Raw genomic sequence first — 21337 nt, 5'->3', positions numbered from 1 at the left:
CCATCCTCTAAAATACAAAGCACCCTCCCCCTCCCAAGATCTGACTACTTTTTCACCCAAAGCCACTTCCCCTGCAAGTGTACTCTGCCAAGCCAGGGGTCACACCAGACATGGCCTCAGGCTTATCTTAGACACTGATGCCTCTGGAGTGGGGAGAACAGGGCCCGCTGCCCTTGAGGCCCCATGCCCAGAGCTCTTCTTGTGACTCCAGCTGCACAGTTCATCTGAGCCCAAGGTGTGGACTATCACAGAAAGCTGAACACACCTTTTACTATGGCAGATCATGTCCCCGGGATCCTGGATGAGAATGGGCTACCAGCCCCCCTGACATAGAGTTAGGGGCCGGGGGGCAGAGTCTAGGCACTTTGGGAGTCTCCAGGTCTCCTCCAACCATATTGGAACCCTTACTTCAGTAACTTTTTAGCTTGTGTCTGATTTCTATTTCACAATCTAAAAGCAGGAACTGTCACAACCCCCTGCCCTTTCTTCCCATCATAGTCACTTCCTCTTATATTACAGGAGACAAAGCTTTGCCTCTCTCTGCAGAGCAGAGTCCAGAGCCTCCCCAGGATAGACATCAGACAGAGCAGGCTCCAGGGCCCACCACAATGCCCATCCCTACTTCTCAGACCCACCTGCATCTGCCATTCTTGCTGCTGCCTCTGCTGCTGGGACTCACAGGTAACCATCCCTGCCCTCAGGTACTCCAGTGCAGGGATGCTCTGCTGAGTTAGGCAATGGTCCCATTTCCCATTGGCAGTGGGGCAGATGGATCTCTATTCCAGGGTCTCTTACTTTGCTGTCCCTACCTCTTTAAGACAATTTCCTAAATGGTTTCTTTGATAACAAGGATCTCCCAAACAAATACCCCCAAGAATTCTTATTGCTTGGAGGAATTCTTTCCTCCTCCGTACAGATTTACATAGGATTTACCCCACTGGGGCATTCCTAGCCTCCCACACCCCTGATGCCCTGTGAAGTCTCCATGAGTCCCTGGGGTTGGACGTGCAGGACCTGGTGCTATGCTGAGGGAAGAGGTAGAGGAGTGTCATCCCAGTCCTAGGTCCTGCTGAAGACCATAGCACTGGGAGGCAGGGCTGCCTTGGTTAGAATATTCATAGATAGGGCTGGCCCCATGGCGCACTCAGGAGAGTGCGGCGCTGGGAGTGCAGCGACGCTACCGCCGCGGGTTTGGATCCTATATAGGGATGGCCGGTGTGCTCACTGGCTGAGCGCGGTGTGGGCGACACCAAGCCAAGGGTTGCGATCCCCTTACCGGTCACAAAAAAGACAAAAAAAAAAAAAAAAATTTATAGAAAGATAGGGAGAAAGGGAGAAAAAAAAAAAAAAAAATTTATAGAAAGATAGGGAGAAAGGGAGAAAAAAAAAAAAAAAAATTTATAGAAAGATAGGGAGAAAGGGAGAAAAAAAAAAAAAAAAATTCATAGATAGATAGGTAGATAGGCAGATAAATAGATAACAGATACTACACATGCAATGTAGAACCATTAGAAAAAAGTGGTAAATAGTGCTTTTTAGACTATTAAGTCTCCCAGAATCCCTGCATCCTAGGATTCTGTTCTTGATGTGGGCATTTCCCCTGCCTGTCCACTCTCTTCCCCCCAGAGCTGGCTGGGCAGATAGGAGCAGCCCCCCTCCTCCTCCCAGTGGTGTTAACATCTCACCTGAGAGGCCATCCAGTAAAGTGGCTAAAAGCACGGATATTTTTTGAAACCAATCTGCCAGGGTTCAAATCCAAGTTTCATCACTTGTAGGCTGTTTGACTTTGGACCAGTTACTAAACTTCTCTGCGCCTCACTTTTCTTGCCCGTGAATTGGGTGTAAATAATAATGCCTTTCTCATAGGGTCATGGTGAACATTAAACGAGTTAGTTAATATAGTTAAGTGTTTGGAGTAATGTGCGGCACGCAAGCCTCTATGTAAGCTCTGGCCGTTACATCCTCACGGGTTTAGTAAACACCAATATGAACACGTATTCTGATTCAGGCCATTAGCACTCTGGGTTCTTGACAAGCCTGGGTCACCATTGAAAACTCACAGCAGTCATGGGCAGTGGGAATGACCCATCATGCTTGACAGAACAGGAAACTGAAAGCAGAGGGAGGGCGTGGGCTTCACAGAATCATCAGGCTGCATAGCTGGAGGGAGTCTGGCCTACTGGACCCCAGGTCAACAGGGGGTACTCCCCTCACAGCAGTCCTTCCATGAGCCAAGCAGTCCTGAGTGTTTCTCGAAGATTTTCAGGTTTCGGTCTAACAACAAAAGTGCAAGAGAAGTCTTATTTTCTGCATTGTGTATATTGCATGAATAAGAAAACAGAGGCTCAGAGAGGTTAAGTAATCTCAAGGCCAAATACCAAGTAAGTCACAGAGGAGGCATTCGAATCCAGGTCAAAGGGATTCTACAAGGTCCCTGTTTTAACCTCTTCACTGTGCTGCTCCCTTAAATATTAAACTTTTAACAAAAATATGGTTATACTAAATACAGTGTTTTATTTGCTCTTTCATTCAATAACAAATCAGGGACCTTTGTTCATGCCAAGAGATGTATGTCTACATGATCATCAATACATCCCCAAATATATGCTTCAACCATATCATTCTAATAGCTACACAGTTCTCCGTTGTGCAATTGTACCATCGTTTATCTGTCTCACTCCCTATTCCTGGACATGTGCCTGACATCAAACTTTTCTATATTGTAAACACTAAGATTACCATTCCTTTACAAAATGTGTTCACCCTTGTGTGTTTCTTTTGAATAAGTCCCTCGAAGAGGAATTACTGTGTCAGAGGTTATGAGTGCATTTCAAAGACTTCTGAAATATAAAATTTCCCAATAAAATATGGATGTCTTGATGTTAGTAATACATTATCTTAACACATATAGCACAGGCACAGCAGTAATAAATGAGGGGACATTCTGAATATTTGTGACCAAAACAGATTTGGTTAAAGTCTTTCCCCTCTACTTGTTAAAAAGTGGATTTATCAATATATGTATATCTTAGGGTCATGATTATAGTGCCACGTTGTCATTTAGAAAGGTTGTGCCAATTTAAATTCCTAGCAGTATATAAGAAGCGTTCTTCAAAAAGTTTGTGGAACGGTTAGTATTATCTTTTAATTCTATTTTTCCATGAACTTTTTGAAGTACCCTCGTAGGAGTGTCAGCTTTACCACAACCTTGGCAACGCTAAAAATTGGCAGTCTTTTTAATTTTTGCCAAACTAATATCCTAAAAATTGTGTCTACTCTTAGCTTATAGAAGGGAGAAATGTTTTATTTTATTTTTATTACATTACAATTTTGTTGTCAAAATAATACAAACAGGGAAGTAATGAACAGAAAATAGTAAAAGCCCTCATACGCTTCTGGCTCCCTGGAGGCAGCCACTTTTTTTAAAGAGTTTTGTCTGATTCTTCCACATAGATTTCTGCCATGGACATAAAATGCCACCTTGATCATTTAATAAATCTGCATATTTCCTTGGGATCAATTCTAGACTCTCTTCTGTTTCATTGACCTCTCTGCCTGCCTTGTACCAACTGCCTCTATTATTGCAGCCTGAAAATGTCCTCTAATGTTTCACATGCTGAGATCTGTGTATTTTTTTTTAACTTTTCCATCTATTCTGTCATAAATTTTACCACTTTGCTTCTGAATTAAATATGCATTTTATTAATTTAATGCAGTTGTTGAACACCTTTTCATAGATTATATTTTCTTCTCTTGTGACTTCACTGTCTGTATATATTGCAAGAACTGTCTGTCTCTCTGTCTTGTCTCTGTGTTGCTCTCAGCACCCAGTCCAGCAATTTGCCCACCCTAGAGGATAATATATGATATGAAAAGAAAGAATTAAGAGGACTTTAACTGCAATCTGGACCCAGGCACCTGGACCCCAGCCTCAGCCCTACCTGGGCCAGGTCAGAGGACTTGGAGCTGATTTGTGTTTCCCTCCAGGATTGACAGGAGAAGAGGAGCTGCGGGTGACTCAGCCTGAGCCATCAGTGTCGGTCGCAGCCGGAGAGGCGGCCACTCTGCGCTGCACTGTGACCTCCCTGCTCCCCGTGGGGCCCATCCAGTGGTTCAGGGGGGAAGAGCCACGCCGGCAGCTGATCTTCAGTTTCAAAGATGGACAAGAAGCCCTCTTCCCCCGGGTAATACGTATTGGAAGCACCACAGAGAGAGACAACAAGGACTTTTCCATCCTCATCAGAAATGTCACCACAGCTGACGCTGGCACCTACTACTGTGTCAAGTTCCGGAAAGGGACTCCTGATGTGGAGTTTAAGTCTGGGGCAGGCACCGAGATGTTTGTGCGGGGTAAGTCCAGATTCCTAGAAATCAGGTCCATTGTTCTAAGACAAATTACGACCCCCACCATCTCAGCCCAAGGCTCCACTTTGTTAGCTCTGGTGCCAAGATTGAGGATAGAAGATGGAGAAAGTGAGAAGTCAGAGTGAAGGAGCAGAGTGAAATATAACCAATAGACTCCTAATCCTTTAGAGTCTCACAGCTTCCAAGGGCCCACAAAATAGGCTGGAAAGCACAGTGGTAAAAGTACAGACTACAGGGCCAGAGGGCCTGAGCTCAACTTCTAGCTCTGCCATACACTAGCCATGTGACCTTAACAAGTTTTGTAAACTCTCTATGCCTCAATTGTCTCATACGTAAAATAGGGATAATAATAATATCCACCTCATGGGTGTGTTGTGAGGATTATAAATGTAAATGAGTTTATAAATACAAAATGCTTAGAAGAGTGCTTGCTATATAATAATTATCACATTAGTATATATCACTAGTATTCTGGATATTACAACCAATCCAACTTAAAAACATAATCTTAAAAATGTGAAATCATAAATTCCCATATGATAAGAATTATAAAATTATTGAGACAGAAAATTATAAGAATCACATTTTTTGATGTGGAATATGTAATCCCTACATTTCTTAAATTCTGTCCTTGATTTCTACAAGTCCTGTATATTCTCAAGTTTGGTCCTGGCTCATACAATCATAGTGAAGGTAAAGCCTGCAAGATTCTAAACAGCATCCATCAAAGGAAAGCCTGGGAAGCAGAGAAGTTAGTTCAGGCCTATTCGTATTAATTTTTTTTTCTTTAAAAAATGAGCCACAGAAGCATACATCAACTGCATTCTTGAATCTTTAAAATTTTAGCACCTTAGGGCCATGGGGAAACAATGAGAATGACAGGCAGTCTTTGGGATAAAGAGAAGGTCACATAATTTTCAAGAACTGGAAACAAAAAGAAAATTGCTCATGAAACATTGTGAACGATATCAGCATAAGATGTCTAAGGGCAACACTGGACACTAGAAGACAAGGAACAGTGCCTTCAGAGTTCATAGAGAAAATTATTTCCAACCTAATTCTAAAACAAACATAGTTGGAGTCATCGTACTTCCTGACTTCAAAATATGCTCTAAAGTTATAGTAACCAAAACAGCATGATACTGACATAAAAATAGACCAAAAAAAAAGACCAGTGGAACAGAACAAAGAGCCCAGAAATAAACCCACACACTTATAAGCAATTGATTTTTGAGAAAGGTGCCAAGAATATAAAGTGAGGAAAGGACAGCCTCTTCAATAAATGGTGCTGGGAAAACTGGATTTCCACATGCAGAACACTGAAACTAGACCCCTATCTCTCACCATACACAAAAATCAACTCAAAATGGATTAAAGACCTAAATTTATGACCCTAAATTATGAAACTACTAGAAGAAAACATCAGGGAAATGCTGCACGGAATGGGAGTGGGCAGCGCTTTTTTGAGTGAGACTGCACAGCAGAGGCAACTAAAGCAAAAATGCGCAAATGGGACTAGATCGAACTGAAAAGCTGCTGCACAGCAAGGGACACTGTCAACAAGGTGAAGAGACAACCTACAGAGTGGGAGAAAGTGTTGGCAAACAACACATCAGACAAGGGACTAATATCCAGAATATACGAAGAATTCAAACAACTCAACAGCAAAAAAACAAATAATCCAATTAAAAAATGGCAAAGGACCTGAACAGACATTTCTCTAAAGAAGACAGGCAAATGGCCAACAAGCACATGAAAAAGATGTTCAGAATCCCTAATCATCAAGGAAATGCAAATTAAAACCACAGTGAGATATCATCTCACCCCAATTAGAATGGCTATTATCAACAAGACAGAAAATAACAAATGCTGGTGAGGATGCGGAGCAAAGGGAACTCTCATACATTGTTGGTGGGAATGTAAATTAGTACAGCCATTGTGGACAACAGTATGGAGGTTCCTTAGAGAACTGAAAACACATCTACTTTATGACCCAGCTACCTCACTACTGGGTATATACCCCCCCAAAATGAAATCAATATATCAGAAAGACACCTGCACTCCCATATTTACTGTAATGCTATTCACTATAGCCAAGAGATGAAATCAAACTAAATGCCCACCAATGGAAGAATGGGTAGAAAATCTGTGGTATATCTACACAATGGAGTACTATTCAGCTATAAAAAGAAATGACATCCTAACATTTGCAGCAACATGGGTGGCACTGGAAAACATCATGTTAAGTGAAATAAGTCAGGCACAGAAAGATGAATACCATATGATGTCACTCATAGGTGGAATCTCAAAAAAAAAAAAGAAAAAGTTTTTTAGGGAAGTAGTGAGTAGAATAATGGTTACCAGAGACTGGGAGGGGAGGAAGGGACAGGGGTGGGGAAAAGGGGAAGTGGTGGACTAACATGTACAAACCTATGCCATCTACCCTAAGTGAATCATTGTGCCCTATGTGCATATGTTGAAACAACACACTACCCCACAAATATGTACAAGTAAACGTGGAAGTAAAAAATAATAATACAATTTTAAAAATTAAAAGAAAATAAAATTTAAAAAGACTTTACCAAGTGTACGAAAGCTGAAAGAATTCATCATCAACAGACCTGCACTGAAAGAAATTCTAAAAGAAATCCTTCATAAAGAAGTAAAATGATACCAGATAGAAATCTGGATCTATACAAAGGAATTGAGAGCATTGGAAATGGTAACGATGTGGGTAAATATAAAGAACTTTTTCCTATTATTTAAATCTATAAAACATAATTGATTGTTCAAAACAAATATAATAACAATATTTTTGGGGGTGTATAACAAACATGAAAGTAAAATGTGAGACAAAAATAACACAAAGACCAGAAAGAGAAAAACAGAAATTTAATGTTGCAAGGTTCTTATCCTATTTGTGAAGCTGTATCTTATCACTTAATGGTAAACAATGATGAATTAATGATGGACACCCGAAATCTTAAAACAGCCAATAAAATAACACAACAAAGAGTAATGGCTAATAAACCAAACAAAGCAGATAAAAAAAGAATCATAGAAAAACGATTCAAAAGAGGCAGAAAATGAGATGCAATGGAACAAACAGCAAGACAATAGATTTAAACCTAGCCATATAAATAATCATATTAAAGTAAATGGTTGAAACACTCTAATTAAAAGAAATATACCCATGATATGTTGCCTGCAAAAAAAAAAAACCTTTAAAAATAAAGGCACAAATAGATTAAAAAGTAAAAGAATGGAAAAAGTTATGCCATATCAATAAAAATTTTTTAAAATCTAGAATGCCTACATTAATGTCAAACAAAGTAGATTTAGAACAAAAAATTTACCAAGAATAAGGAGGGTCACTTCATAATGACAAAGTGATCAATTAATCAAGAAAATATACCAATTTCATGCATCTAATAATTGAGCTTCAAAATACACAACACAAAAATTCATAGAACTGCAAAGATACATAGACAAATACACAGTTACAGTCTGTAATTTCAACACGTCTCTTTCAATAATTGGTAAAACAAGTAGGCAGGAAATCGATAAGGATGTAGAAGACTTGAGCAACCCTGTAAATCAATTTAAGCTAACTGATATCTATAGAACACTCCACCCCCAAATAGCAGAATACACATTCTTTTCAAGTGCAAAGGAAACATTTATCAAGATAGATCATATTCTGGGCTATAAATAAGTCTCAGTAAATTTAAAATGAGTCAGATCCTACAAAGTGTGTTCTCTGACCACAATGGAGTTATATTAACAGAGCAAAATGATCTCTGGAAACATTTGGAAACTAAATACATTTCCAAATAGTACGTCATCAAAGAAGAAATCAACAGGAAAATTAGAAAGTATTTTAAACTTAACAAAAAAGAAAGCACAACATACCAGATTTGTGGGATGCAGTCAGAATAGCACTTAGGTGGAAGTTTGCAGTACTAACTGCCTATGCGAGGACAGAAGAAAGGTTTTAATTCTGTGACCTTAAAAACTCGGAAAAAAAAAAATGAGTGAAACCCAAAGTACGCAGAAAAAAGAAAATAATAAAGAACAGAAATCAGAAATAAAAAATGGAAAACTATAGAGAAAATCAATAAAACCAAATGCTGCTTCTTTGAGAAAATCAATAAAATTGATAAACGCACGGCCACACAATCAGGAAACAAAAAAGAAGACACAAATTACCACTAACAATAATGAAAGACGTAACATCACTGCAGACTCCACAGATGGTAAAAACATCATAAGGCAACTTATAAATTTTCTCTTATTGAAAGTTTATTGGTATCGAATTCATGAAAAAAATTATACCAATAAACTCAACAACTTGGATGAAATGGACAAATTATTTGAAAGACACAGACTAACAAAGCTCACTCAAGAAGAAATAAATTGCCTGGATTATATCTATTAAGGAAATTGAATTTGTGCTTTAAAAGCCTCCCACAAAGAATAATCTGGGCCCAGATGACTTCACTGAGGAATTCTAACTAACACTTAAGGAAGAAATACTAATAATTCTACACAAATTCTTCCAGAAGATTGAAGACAAGGTAATACTTCCTAATCAATGTGTGAGGCCAGCATTACTCTGATACTAAAACCAGGTAAAGACATTATAGGAAAAGAAAACTACAGACTAATACCCCTCATGAACATAGAATGATTACAAAGCTGCGTTAACCACATAGCGTATAGTGTATGGGCATCCAGATAGACAAGTAGATCGATAGAACAGAATAAAAACTCCAGAAATAGACCCGTACATATGGTCAACTGATTTCTTTTAAAAAAAAAAAAAGTGTAAAGGCAATTTGGTGGGGAAAGAGAGTCTTTTCAACAATATTGATGGATCGATGAGAGCACTAGTAGACAGAACAATGGAACACAATAGAAAGTCCAGAAGTGTATCCTGCTATCCAGTTCCTCCCGCCATACACGAAAATAAATTACAAATGGACCAGAAATGTAAACGTAAAAAATAAAACTGCAAGTACTAGAACATATGTGAATTCTCTCATAACCTGAAAGCCAGGAAAACATTCCCAACTGTAATTCAAAGTGCAAAAACAAAAACAGAAAAAAATGATCATTTTGACCACATTGTACAAAAAGAAACTTGTGTGTGGATGTGTGTATAATATTTTGTAATTTAAACATAGACAAAGAATCATCCCTAATATACATATACAGCTTCTACAATTTTAGGAGAAAAAGACAAGCAACTTTACAGAATTGTGGGCACATAATATGAAAAGACAAGTTATAGAAAATGAGATACGAATGTCTCTTAAACATATGAAAATATGTTCGACCACCCTAATATAAAAAGAAATGTAAATTAAAACTACACTGAGAGTCGGTTTTTCACCTATCTTCTTGGACCAAAATCCAAAACTTCGACAGCACACTCGGTTAGGGAAACTACAGGGTAACAAGTATTCCATATTTTGATGGTAACAATGCAAAATCATGTAACTCATAAGGAGGTGAATTTGGCAATATTTAGCAAAATTATATATACATACAACATACATATATTACATATAATCTTACATAATTACATATTACCCTGTGACCCAACAATTCCACTTCTAGAAATTTATCCCAAAGATCTATTAACAGAAGTGCAAGATGTCTTATGCTTAGACCCTTCATTACAACACTACTTGTAAGAGCAAAAGATGAGCTGCTAAATAAATGATGGCACACAACTGGGCACTATGCAGCTTTAAAAGGGCATAAGAAAGAACTCAGCACACCGCTTCGGAGTGACCCATGAGATATCATTGAACAGGAAAAGCAGTACATAGTGTGTGGAGCACACTATCTTTCATGTTAAGAAGAGTGAAAAATACAAGCATATACACATATTTGTTCATATTTTTTTAAAGAAGGAGAATAAAATCTAATTTTTAAGATTTACCTATAATGGAGGGAGGAAACAGAGGGAAAGGGACAGGGAGGAAAAACTAAACTTCTCTGAAGGTACTTGACTTAAGATGTGAGTTTGTAAACACATGAATGTTTTAAATAATTAATAAACGAGGTCCAAAATGAAAAAAAAATTCCTAAATATCTAAATTACTAAATCTAAAATGAAACTAATTAATCTAAGTATGTATTGATGGCTTCACCAGACAAAGATAAATTCTTTCAAGGGACTTTAAAACACAGAAGTTTAGCCTGGGTCCACTGAGAAGCCAACCCTGAGATAAGTATTTGTGTGCACATCCCAGTCGGGGAGTGGTGAAGTCAGACAGCCAATGAAGGGTGTGTGGTCAAGCGTGCACCACTGTAGGTGACTGGAGCTTAATCCAGTTGGGAAACTATGGGAAAATGATACAGGATGTGGGACATTCAGCAGGGTGAATGAATTAGTTTTTAAATCATGTAACTCATAAGGAGGTGAATTTGGCAATATTTAGCAAAATTATATATACATACAACATACATATATTACATATAATCTTACATAATTACATATTACCCTGTGACCCAACAATTCCACTTCTAGAAATTTATCCCAAAGATCTATTAACAGAAGTGCAAGATGTCTTATGCTTAGACCCTTCATTACAACACTACTTGTAAGAGCAAAAGATGAGCTGCTAAATAAATGATGGCACACAACTGGGCACTATGCAGCTTTAAAAGGGCATAAGAAAGAACTCAGCACACCGCTTCGGAGTGACCCATGAGATATCATTGAACAGGAAAAGCAGTACATAGTGTGTCGAGCACACTATCTTTCATGTTAAGAAGAGTGAAAAATACAAGCATATACACATATTTGTTCATATTTTTTTAAAGAAGGAGAATAAAATCTAATTTTTAAGATTTACCTATAATGGAGGGAGGAAACAGAGGGAAAGGGACAGGGAGGAAAAACTAAACTTCTCTGAAGGTACTTGACTTAAGATGTGAGTTTGTAAACACATGAATGTTTTAAATAATTAATAAACGAGGTCCAAAATGAAAAAAAAATTCCTAAATATCTAAATTACTAAATCTAAAATGAAACTAATTAATCTAAGTATGTATTGATGGCTTCACCAGACAAAGATAAATTCTTTCAAGGGACTTTAAAACACAGAAGTTTAGCCTGGGTCCACTGAGAAGCCAACCCTGAGATAAGTATTTGTGTGCACATCCCAGTCGGGGAGTGGTGAAGTCAGACAGCCAATGAAGGGTGTGTGGTCAAGCGTGCACCACTGTAGGTGACTGGAGCTTAATCCAGTTGGGAAACTATGGGAAAATGATACAGGATGTGGGACATTCAGCAGGGTGAATGAATTAGTTTTTAAAACAAATGTCGAGGAAAGGGGAACTCCTTTAGATTAGAAGAGGTTTAAGAGACATCAACAGAATGTTGCCTATAGATCTTGTTTGGATACTGATTCAAACAAACCAACTGTTAAATTATATTTATGGGACAAGCAGAAAAATTTGGATGCTGACAAATACTGGGTAATATTAAAACGTTATTATTGAATTTTAAGTATGATGATGATATTTTGATTGTTTAAAAAGAATTCTCAACTTTTAGACATACGAGGTACTTCAAAAAGTTTATGGAAAGATTTGTATTATCTTTTAATTCTATTTTTCCATGAATTTTTTGAGGTACACACGTACATGCTAAAGTACTTAGACTGGGTAATATTAAAACGTTATTATTGAATTTTAAGTATGATGATGATATTTTGATTGTTTTAAAAGAATTCTCAACTTTTAGACATACGAGGTACTTCAAAAAGTTTATGGAAAGATTTGTATTATCTTTTAATTCTATTGTTCCATGAATTTTTGAGGTACACGTGTACCTGCTAAAGTACTTATGAATGAAATGATAGTGTCTGGTAATTGCTTTAAAAACCCCAATGTCTGGCTTATTTCACTAAGCATAATGTCCTCTAGTTTCATCCATGTTGTCACAAATGGCAGGATCTCTTTCATTTTTAAGGCTGAATAATATTCCATTATATATATATATATATTTTCTTCCCCGCAATTTCTTCATCCATTAACCATTGACAGACACATTTATGTTGCTTCCATATCTTGGCTATTGTGAAAAATGCTGCAATAAACATGGAGGTGTAGATGTCTTTATGAGGTAGTGATTTTATGTCTTTAGATACATACCCAGAAGAGGAAATGCTGATTGTGTGGTAGTTTCATTTTTAATTTCTCGCATTTATACGTGGAGTCTAAAAAACAGAACAAAAACCAAAACAAAAAACCCCACTCAAATACATAAAAACAAAGAGTGGAATGGTGTTCACCAGGGTGGCAAGTGGAGAAAATGCGGGGATGGAGGTCAAAGGGCATGAAACTTCAGTTATGGAGGATGAAGTCTAGAGATCTAATGTACAGCATCATTAATAATATTGTACTGTATACTGGAAATTTGCTCAGAGAGTAGATTTTAGGTGCTTTTACCACACACACAAAAAGGTAACTACATAAGAAAATAAACATATTAGTTTGCTTGACTGTAATAACTATTTTACTAATTATATATATATCAAAATATCATGCTGTACACCTTAAATATACACAGTAAAAACATATAACCAGTGGATGGTGGAAAAGTAGATGAAACTAGATCAGCCATTTGTTCATAACAGTTTCTACCATGATGAGTACTTTCTCTCTATTTTTATGTGTTGAGGAAGTGTCATAATAAAAAGTGTTTTTAATCCAAGTCTGTATATCCCCTGAAAAATCTTGTGCTCTCCCAGTGTACATGTACCCTAAATTGAAGACCACTGCAATACCAACTAATTTCAAACATACTAGAAAGAGTTATAGCCATCTGGAAGAAAGTCTGGTGACGAATTTGTCATAAGTTCATCAAAACTAAGCAAGTGAAAATACTGAGGCCATTAAAAACTGCTGGGAAAACAAAAAGATGTACAAGAAAGGAAATATAATCATGATATATTACATGGTCCACTTGTGAATAATGCTCATTTGGTTCTAATAATATAAATGCTGATTACTGCTAAAACAAAAATTATGATGGGTCTATGGTAGGAGGATGAGAGAAGGGCAAGTGTGGGTGGCAGGTTGGGGGAGATGTAAGAGAGCTAAGTCATCATCTTACTTAGTAATAGGTCCATCCACAATATAGAAAACTGAAAAATCAAGAAATAACAGTATAAGCATGCTATTTAGAAACACAGAGAGAAATGCCTAAAGAATCAGCTAAAATACTTAAAAATGATAGGTATGTAATTTTTGCAAGGAGAGGAAATAGGGGCCTGTTGTTTTTAATTATGTGCTTTATATGACTTTTTAAACAACGTACTTTGGGAACAAAGGAAGGGAAGGAGGAAGAAAGGGAGGGAGGGAGGGAGGGAAAGACAACGCTATGGTCAGATCTGCATTTTAGCAAGATCACCATGGCCTGGTTTCTGAGTGTGGGCTGGAAATGTTGAGAAGTCAAGTCAGGGGGACCAATTGGTTGGCTGTTATAATATTAAGAGTAACAATAACATTTCTGAAGAGGAGAAAACTGGGGATGAGATGGAGGTGGGAATCAAGCAGGGTGGACCATGAGGGTGGGTATTATGCTAGAGAGTAACTCACCATCTCCATTTGTCTCTCTTTTCTCTCCTCCTTCCTCTCTCCACCCTGGCCCTGATCAAAGCTAAACCCTCTCCTCCAAAGGTTTCTGGCCCCTCCGACAGGGCCAGTCCAGGCCAAGTAGTGAATCTCACCTGCACATCAACTGGCTTCTTTCCCAAAAACATATATGTGAAATGGTTTGAAAATGGCATGGAGCTTCCAGCCATTCAGACCCTAGTCTTCCCGCCTGGAGATGCTTCCTCCTACACTGTCCTCAGCAACTTGCTGGTGACTCTTTCGGTTTCCTCACTCCACTCCCAGGTCACCTGCCAAGTGGCTCACAGTGAATTGCTGAGCCCCCTCAGAGGCCATGTGAACGTCTCCCGATTCCTCCAAGGTAAGCCCCCACACATGCACACAGGGCCAACATTTGGTGACCACCATAGGCTCCCCATTGGAAGCATTTCACCTGCACCCTCCCATTCATTCCCCACAAAACCCCCAGTGAGGTGAGAATGAGGTTCCCTATTTAATACGACCATCATCGTCCCACATCATGTCATCAGTGGGACCTTCTCTTTCAGAATCCCCTGCCTCTAGTATCTTTGGGAGGTAGAAGTTCTGTTACTTTTTAAAAAAATATTTCTTATGATCATAAGGCTCTCAGTATTTTGGAAATTTATTCCAAATCTCCAAAATTATTATACTCCCAAATTCTGTGGATCAGGAATTCCGACAGGCTGAGCAGGGACGGCTTGTCTCTGCTGTGTGATGGCTGGGCCTCGGCTGTACCATTCAGAGGCTGAGATCACCTGAAAGCTCCTCCACCAGCACGTCTGACCACCAGTATGGCTGTTGGCTTGCGGCCTCAGTTCTTCCTGACATGGGCCTCTCTTTATCATCTTTCCACATGGGCTAGTTTGGGCTTCCTCATAGCTTGGTGGCTGTGCCCCAAGGATGTGTCCTAAGAAAGACAGTGCTAGGTGGAAGCTATATCAACTTTTATGACCCAGCCTTCAAAAAATAGATCACAGTGTCATCTCTGCTACATCCTGTTCATCAAAGCAGTCACAAAGTCCCACTCAGATTCTGGGGGAGCAGAAATCGACTCCCCCTCTGATGAGGTGTGACAAGCTTCTGGAGGAGTATGTGGGGCTTGCTTTGTCATTTTTGGAAAATGCAATTTGCCATATACAGTTAACTCCTATTCATCTTTTCATATTTTCCCTCAAAGGTCACTTCCTCTGGAAGCCCTTCCCAACCTGTCCACTTGTAGACCAGGTCAGGTGCCCCGCTGTAGCCTCTTAGAACCCCTGTGGGGTCATGTCCCTTGTTTCTTCCCTGTCCTCTTCACCGGAGTGGGAGCTCCGTGAGGCTGGGACCATGTCTGTCTTGTTCACACTGTTTCCCAAGAACCAGCACAATGCCTAGAAAGCTATGGCTGCTCCTTGAGCTTGTTTTGCATGAAGGAAGAAAGTAATGAAGGAAGAACTATTGTTTCAGTTGTGCCCACAGTGAATATATCAGCACACCACGTCCCGACACTCCAGGCGGCCTTCCTCATCTGCCAAGTGCAAGGGTTTTACCCCGAAGATATACAAATCACATGGATGAGAAGCAGCAGATTCTCTGACACCTGTGAGGCCCCTGGCCCCACCAAGAACCCAGATGGCACATTCAACCAAGACAGTCACATCCTGGTCCACACTTCAGAGTGGGAAGACAAAAGGCTGTTCACCTGCCAGGTGTAGCAGAATGCCCAGGCACTGGTCCAGGCCAGCACGAAGCTGAGTGAGCTTGGGGACAAGCAGGCAAGTTTGGGTGAGTAGGAGTGGAATGACAAGCCGTTGAAGGCTCAGGCCCTGAGACAGGCAGGCTGGGTCCAAATGCTGGCTCTGCTGTGCTCACCACAAGTTACTTCAGGAAAGTCACTTCACCTTCCTGACACTCAGCTTCTTCATCTATAAAATGGGACAACAATTGTGGCAACCTCACCAGAGCATTACGCCTTAGGTGCCAAATATCAGGAAGTGCTGCTTTCATGGCACCGCTGGGCCCTGATGACACGCCCGTCTTACAGATACTCCCATGAATAGCAAAGTTACTATGAAGCATCTTTCCCCATTTCCAACTCATGCTCCCAAAAGCCACTCAGATTCAGCAGTTACTGGGCACCCATTAGGTACTTTGCTTGAGTACTCTCATTTGACACAAAAACATTCTAGAGTTCATGTTATAATCCCCAATTTAAAGGTAAAGAAACTGAGGCTCAAGGAGGTGAGGTGACTCCCCCCAAGACCAAGGTGTAGTCTTGGCACCTGAGTCGGGGGTGGGGCTGAGCCTGCTGGGGGTCAAGTGACGGAAGCAGGAACCAGGCTCATCCTCATATCTTTCTTTCACCAGGTGCCACAGTATCCACCCCCCTCCTCCTCCTTGGCTGGAAGTTGTTTCCTCTAACTGCATTTTCTATCATCTATGTCTTCAGGAGGAGGCTTCCTTACAGGTAAGAGGGAAACCCCAGACAGGGGTTGGGCTGCCAGGGGTGGGTCTCCAGCTGACAGGGGCACCGTGAGAAGAAAGCCACAGACCCCTCTCATTTCTCCTCTACCTTGAAAGGTCCCTGATAGTTGCTCCTTAATCCCTTCAACCTTCCTCTCTGTCTCTCACATCTCTAGCCTGAGGATGTGCAAAGATGCAGGTTCCCCTAGTCTGAGCAGGAGGGGGGGGGGCATTTACAGAAGAAGAGATAGAGGGACCTGGTGTGGAGACAGCCACCTTGAGGTAGTATTTAAGGAGAGATCTGAGAAGAACAAGGGCTTGGCCTAAGCTTCCTGTTTCCTCTGCAGGTCACAGGCACTGGAGGGGCAGCCCAACTCAGTGACATTAAACCCTTAATCCCCTCCTGTTTTATTCAGGACTGGCCCAGGAAGGGGACCTGCCATGATGCCTGCAGCTGCTAGCCCACCTTCTCCTGCCCCATCAGCCTTCTGAGACCTGTCCAGTGCTGGCTGTCCCTCCCTGTCTCCCACAGCCTCCAGAGGAGGGGAGAGCCTGGACCAGAAAAGATGACCCTGACCAAGAAACCCAGCAGAGAGAAGCAGGACAGGCTCCCACCCAGAGGGGAACAATTCTGGTGGCTCCTTCCTGGGTCCTCCCATTGTGAACACCCAAGCTCTGCCATGAGGCCTTTACAGCACCATCAGGACAGGCTCCCACCCAGAGGGGAACAATTCTGGTGGCTCCTTCCTGGGTCCTCCCATTGTGGACACCCAAGCTCTGCCATGAGGCCTTTACAGCACCATCGTTAAAACGGGCCTAAAGGAAACTTACAGCCAATAACATATGAAGAGATGCCCAACCTCATTAGTAGTCAAGAAAAGCCAAGGCAAAACCACACTGAGATGTCATTGTGTCCCTGTTCAAATAGCAAAAATAAAGATGCACCTGAGTCTTTCTTTCACTGCTGGTGGGCACATAAATGGACACAGCTACTTTGGAAAACAGTTTGGAAAATTTTGCTGCATTGAACATTTGCATAACCTATAACTTGGCATCTCCACTCTTCAGTTGCACCCAGAAGAAACTTGCACATGTGCACCAGGAGATATGTACAAATATACACATGGTAGCAGTGTTTAAAATGAGCAAAACCTGAAAACGATCCAAATTCCCATCTACAGGATGATGAGCAATAAATTTAGTACAGCCACTGAAAGAGATGTTATACAGCTACGCATAGTAACGTGGATATATATTAGCAATAAAATATTGGCAAGGGAGTAAACCCCAAAAGATTTCATACAGCATGATATTCTTTTTATAAAACTACAAACAGCTAGCATTAAATAGTTTTTAGGAATACATAGAAATAGGATAAAACCCATATTTTTATAAAGGAACAAAGAACACAAGATTCAAAACAGCAGTTACCTTGGATGTAGGATGGCAGAGGGATAAGAAGGTTGGGGACATAAATGTAGATGGAAGTTGTCAAGGCTCTAGTTTCCATGAGGATGGTGGCTGCAAGAACATTTATATTACTATAAACAAACAACAAATAGAATAGCAATGTAGGATTGATATATAGGTATGTAAGCATATGGATGGATTGATGATTGGAAGGAAAAAACAGGGAGGAAGGATGGATGGGTGGATGGATGGATGGACAGATGGATGGACAGAGGACAGACAGACAGGGAGATACTTGGATGAGTAGGTGAATCTGTAGATAAATAGGGCCATGGATGAGTCAATAATGAGAGTATCAGGAAAGAAGAATTATGATAGGTAAAATTCTCTGTACTTGAGATCCAAAGGGAAAAAAAATCAATGGCAGGACATTTCCTAGAGAGCCCCAAGTTCCCTCCTATTGTGACACTGATTCCATATAAGGAAGGAGAACATCATCACCGGTGTCACCATGAGTCTGCTACTTCATGTGCAGTAGTGTCTCATTTCATCCTCATACCAATCCTAAACATGGGCTCCATGCCCCATCTTGCAGGTGCGGGATATGAGGGAACCTGCCCAGTGTACTCAGATAACAAGTGGCAGAACCAAGAAACCCAGTCTCAACCCACCCTTCTCGGTGCTTTGCAAGGAGCCCCACCACCTAGGGTTGTAGACACGCACGAAGCGCTCTTGACCCGTCCTCATTCTACTGCCTCCTGGTCTCTCCGGCCACTGTCCTACGTAAAGCCCACCCTACGCCTCTGAGTAGGGAGGAGAAGGGAAGACACATGTGCTTTTCCAGGTTTGGAAGGCGGCCCTAGAGTAGATTTAGGGATAGTCATGAGCACCGAAATGGCCCTAGTGAAGATCTGGAGAGACGAGGTAGTCCAGGGAAGGTTTTGGATAAAGGCTCTCTGTAAAAGGGTAAGTATGCCCTGGACGGATAGGCATCCTACTGTATTTGTTACACTGTGATCTTGAACCTGTGCCGTCCCAGAATCAGAGACAGAGGGGCTGAGCCCAACCCCTATAACCCCTCAGACATGAATCTCCTCTTCGATGTTTTCTACCCACAACAGAGCAGCTTCAGCTTCAACATTCCTGCCCCCAGCCTCCAATGTGGGAGCCTTTGGAAGTATTGGCCTCCTTCCTTCTCATCTTCCCCTTGAGGTGGAGCCAGGACTGGGGGAGGCAAAGTGCCTCGTGAGCCAAACTCAAGGGGGCTTTCATTCTCAGGGCTGGTCAGGGGCAGTGTGAGCACCTGTACAATCTCACCTCTTTACATTTCATGCCAAGGCGCCCTGTCTCCAAATCCCTTTTATTCTGCCCCTTCCTATCATCTGCATGGGCACCCAGACCCTCCTCTGAGCTTACCAGGATCACTCCAACAGCCTCCTCATAGGTCGTGTTCTCATTTGTTCCTCATTCCCCAAATCGTACCTCAAGAAGGACACAGAGAGTGTCCCAAATGTCTCATACCTTAAAACCAGAGGAAAATAAAGCAGCCATAACAGTCCCACCTTGGACATGAAGATTCCTTATCTGTTTAAGGAAATAGCTCATATCTTAGGCAAACCCAGCCCAAAGTATCCAGACAAATACTTTTGCTCGCGGCAAAGAAGACTATGCCTAGATTTATTCCACAAATATTACTGAGTACATACTAGATGTCAAGCACTCTATAGACACTGAGCAAACACTGGTGAACATTAGTAAAGATGGTCCCTACCTTTGTGGAGTTTACAGTCTGATGAGGACAGATAGGAAAGAAAGAATTGAGGGAGGAATGGGGGAGGAGAAGAAAGAATTAAAAATGTGACATGTGCTCTGAAGAAAGTAAAAGGTGCACTAAATAATGGGAATTGCAATGACAGAGATCTCCATGGAGGTCAGAAATTAAGTGGCTGCTAGCTACAAAGAAATGTATTCTTTCTGAAAAGGGAATATTTGAGATGATATCTGAAAGTTGCAAAGAGCCTGGGAAATATCTCCTTATCAGGGGAAAACTACTATGCCAAGCCCTAGGGTATGAAGGAATTTAGAATGTTCAGGGACGAGGAAGTGAGCCAGTGGGGCTGGGGACTGTGAGTAATGGTGCATGTGATGATGCTGGAGAGATGGGCAGGAGCCAGATCACACAGGGATACCAGCCATGGTAGAGACTTTGGATTTTATTCAAAGGAGAATGGAAAGACATTAGAGTTTTAATCCATGAAGTAAATTACAAGATCTGATTTACATTTTTAGAAATTACCATGACTAATTTACCATGAGTAAATTAGAGGAAAGCAAGTCATCAGAAAATTCAGAGGTGAGGTTACTTCGGTAAACTAGGAGGTGATGAGGGTGACTTAAGCAATGGTGGTGCCAGTGGAGATGGAGAGAAACTGACTAATGGCAGGTGTACCTAAAATGGAAGTAACAGAGCTTGCACGTGGACTGAAGGTGAAAGGTAATGGAGAGGGAAGGATTGGGGATGTCTTCAAGACAGGGTGCACAATGGATGAGATGAGGAAGATGGGTGGGTGGAAGAATAGATTTTGTGGTGGGAATTAACAGTTCAGTTTTGAACATGTTAAATATAATGTGCATTCGTCATCCAAGTGGAGATATTGAGTAGGCAGACGGACAGATATGTCTGGAGATCAGGGATATTTTTGCAGTCATTAGGTCTGGAAAGCGGTTGCCAGGGCATCCAATCAACAGAGCCAAAATATCCAGATTTTACTTTTCCATCTTTCTGGCCTCCCAAAGGCCCTTGGATACAATGCAGTCTCCAGGCTCTGGTACAAAATCGGCACTTACATAGGCGTGGATTTGAGGGGGAAGCAGAAAGAAAAAATGCTTTTATTTGTCAGGATGACATGATTGTAGATATATTTCTCCTTTTCATTTTCATATCTATTGAAGGTTGTTGGCATGTTTCTTCAAAAAAATAATTTTTAGGGGCCGGCCCAGTGGCGCACTGGAGAGTGCGCCGCTTGGGAGCGCAGCGGCGCTCCCACCGAGGGTTCGGATACCATGTGGAGACCGGTTCCTGCTCACTGGCTGAGCGCGGTGCGGGCGCGACACCGAGGGTTGCGATCCCGTTACCGGTCAGTAAAAAAGACAAAAAGGAAAAAATTTTTTTTTAATAATTAAAAATAGTCTGAATTAGTGGCAAAAAAGGATCTCATATCTGCAGAGGTGGGAAATGTCCCCCTTGTTTCCTGCCACCCTGGTATGCTGGTGAATACTGAATAGCCTTGCTGGAGACTAGGGGAAGGCCCTGCAAAGAGAGAGACAGAAAACATTCACAAGTGGGCAGTGAAACATCTGAGAGATGCTGCACCTGTGGTATCATAGTCAATCTGAGCTAGAAAAAGCTTCTGAACCACCTAATCTCTTCTCAACCCCAGTTTGCAGATGGGAAAGCTGTGTC

The 21337-nt window shown here is 41.0% G+C and overlaps 1 protein-coding gene across 1 annotated transcript; it reads left to right on the top strand.

Moving 5' to 3' along the window:
• The first annotated feature begins 608 nt into the window (after positions 1-608).
• Positions 609-15716, top strand: LOC103603268. The gene is made up of 4 exons (XM_008587759.1): positions 609-681; positions 3988-4350; positions 14048-14362; positions 15379-15716. Exons 1-4 carry the CDS (start codon positions 609-611, stop codon positions 15714-15716), a joined length of 1089 nt encoding a protein of 362 aa, XP_008585981.1.
• The last annotated feature ends 5621 nt before the right edge of the window (positions 15717-21337 follow it).

The sequence above is a fragment of the Galeopterus variegatus genome, unplaced genomic scaffold (genome assembly GCF_000696425.1).
Source record: "Galeopterus variegatus unplaced genomic scaffold, G_variegatus-3.0.2 Scaffold4528, whole genome shotgun sequence".
Taxonomy (NCBI): domain Eukaryota; kingdom Metazoa; phylum Chordata; class Mammalia; order Dermoptera; family Cynocephalidae; genus Galeopterus; species Galeopterus variegatus.
This window is presented reverse-complemented; position numbering and strand designations above follow the sequence as displayed.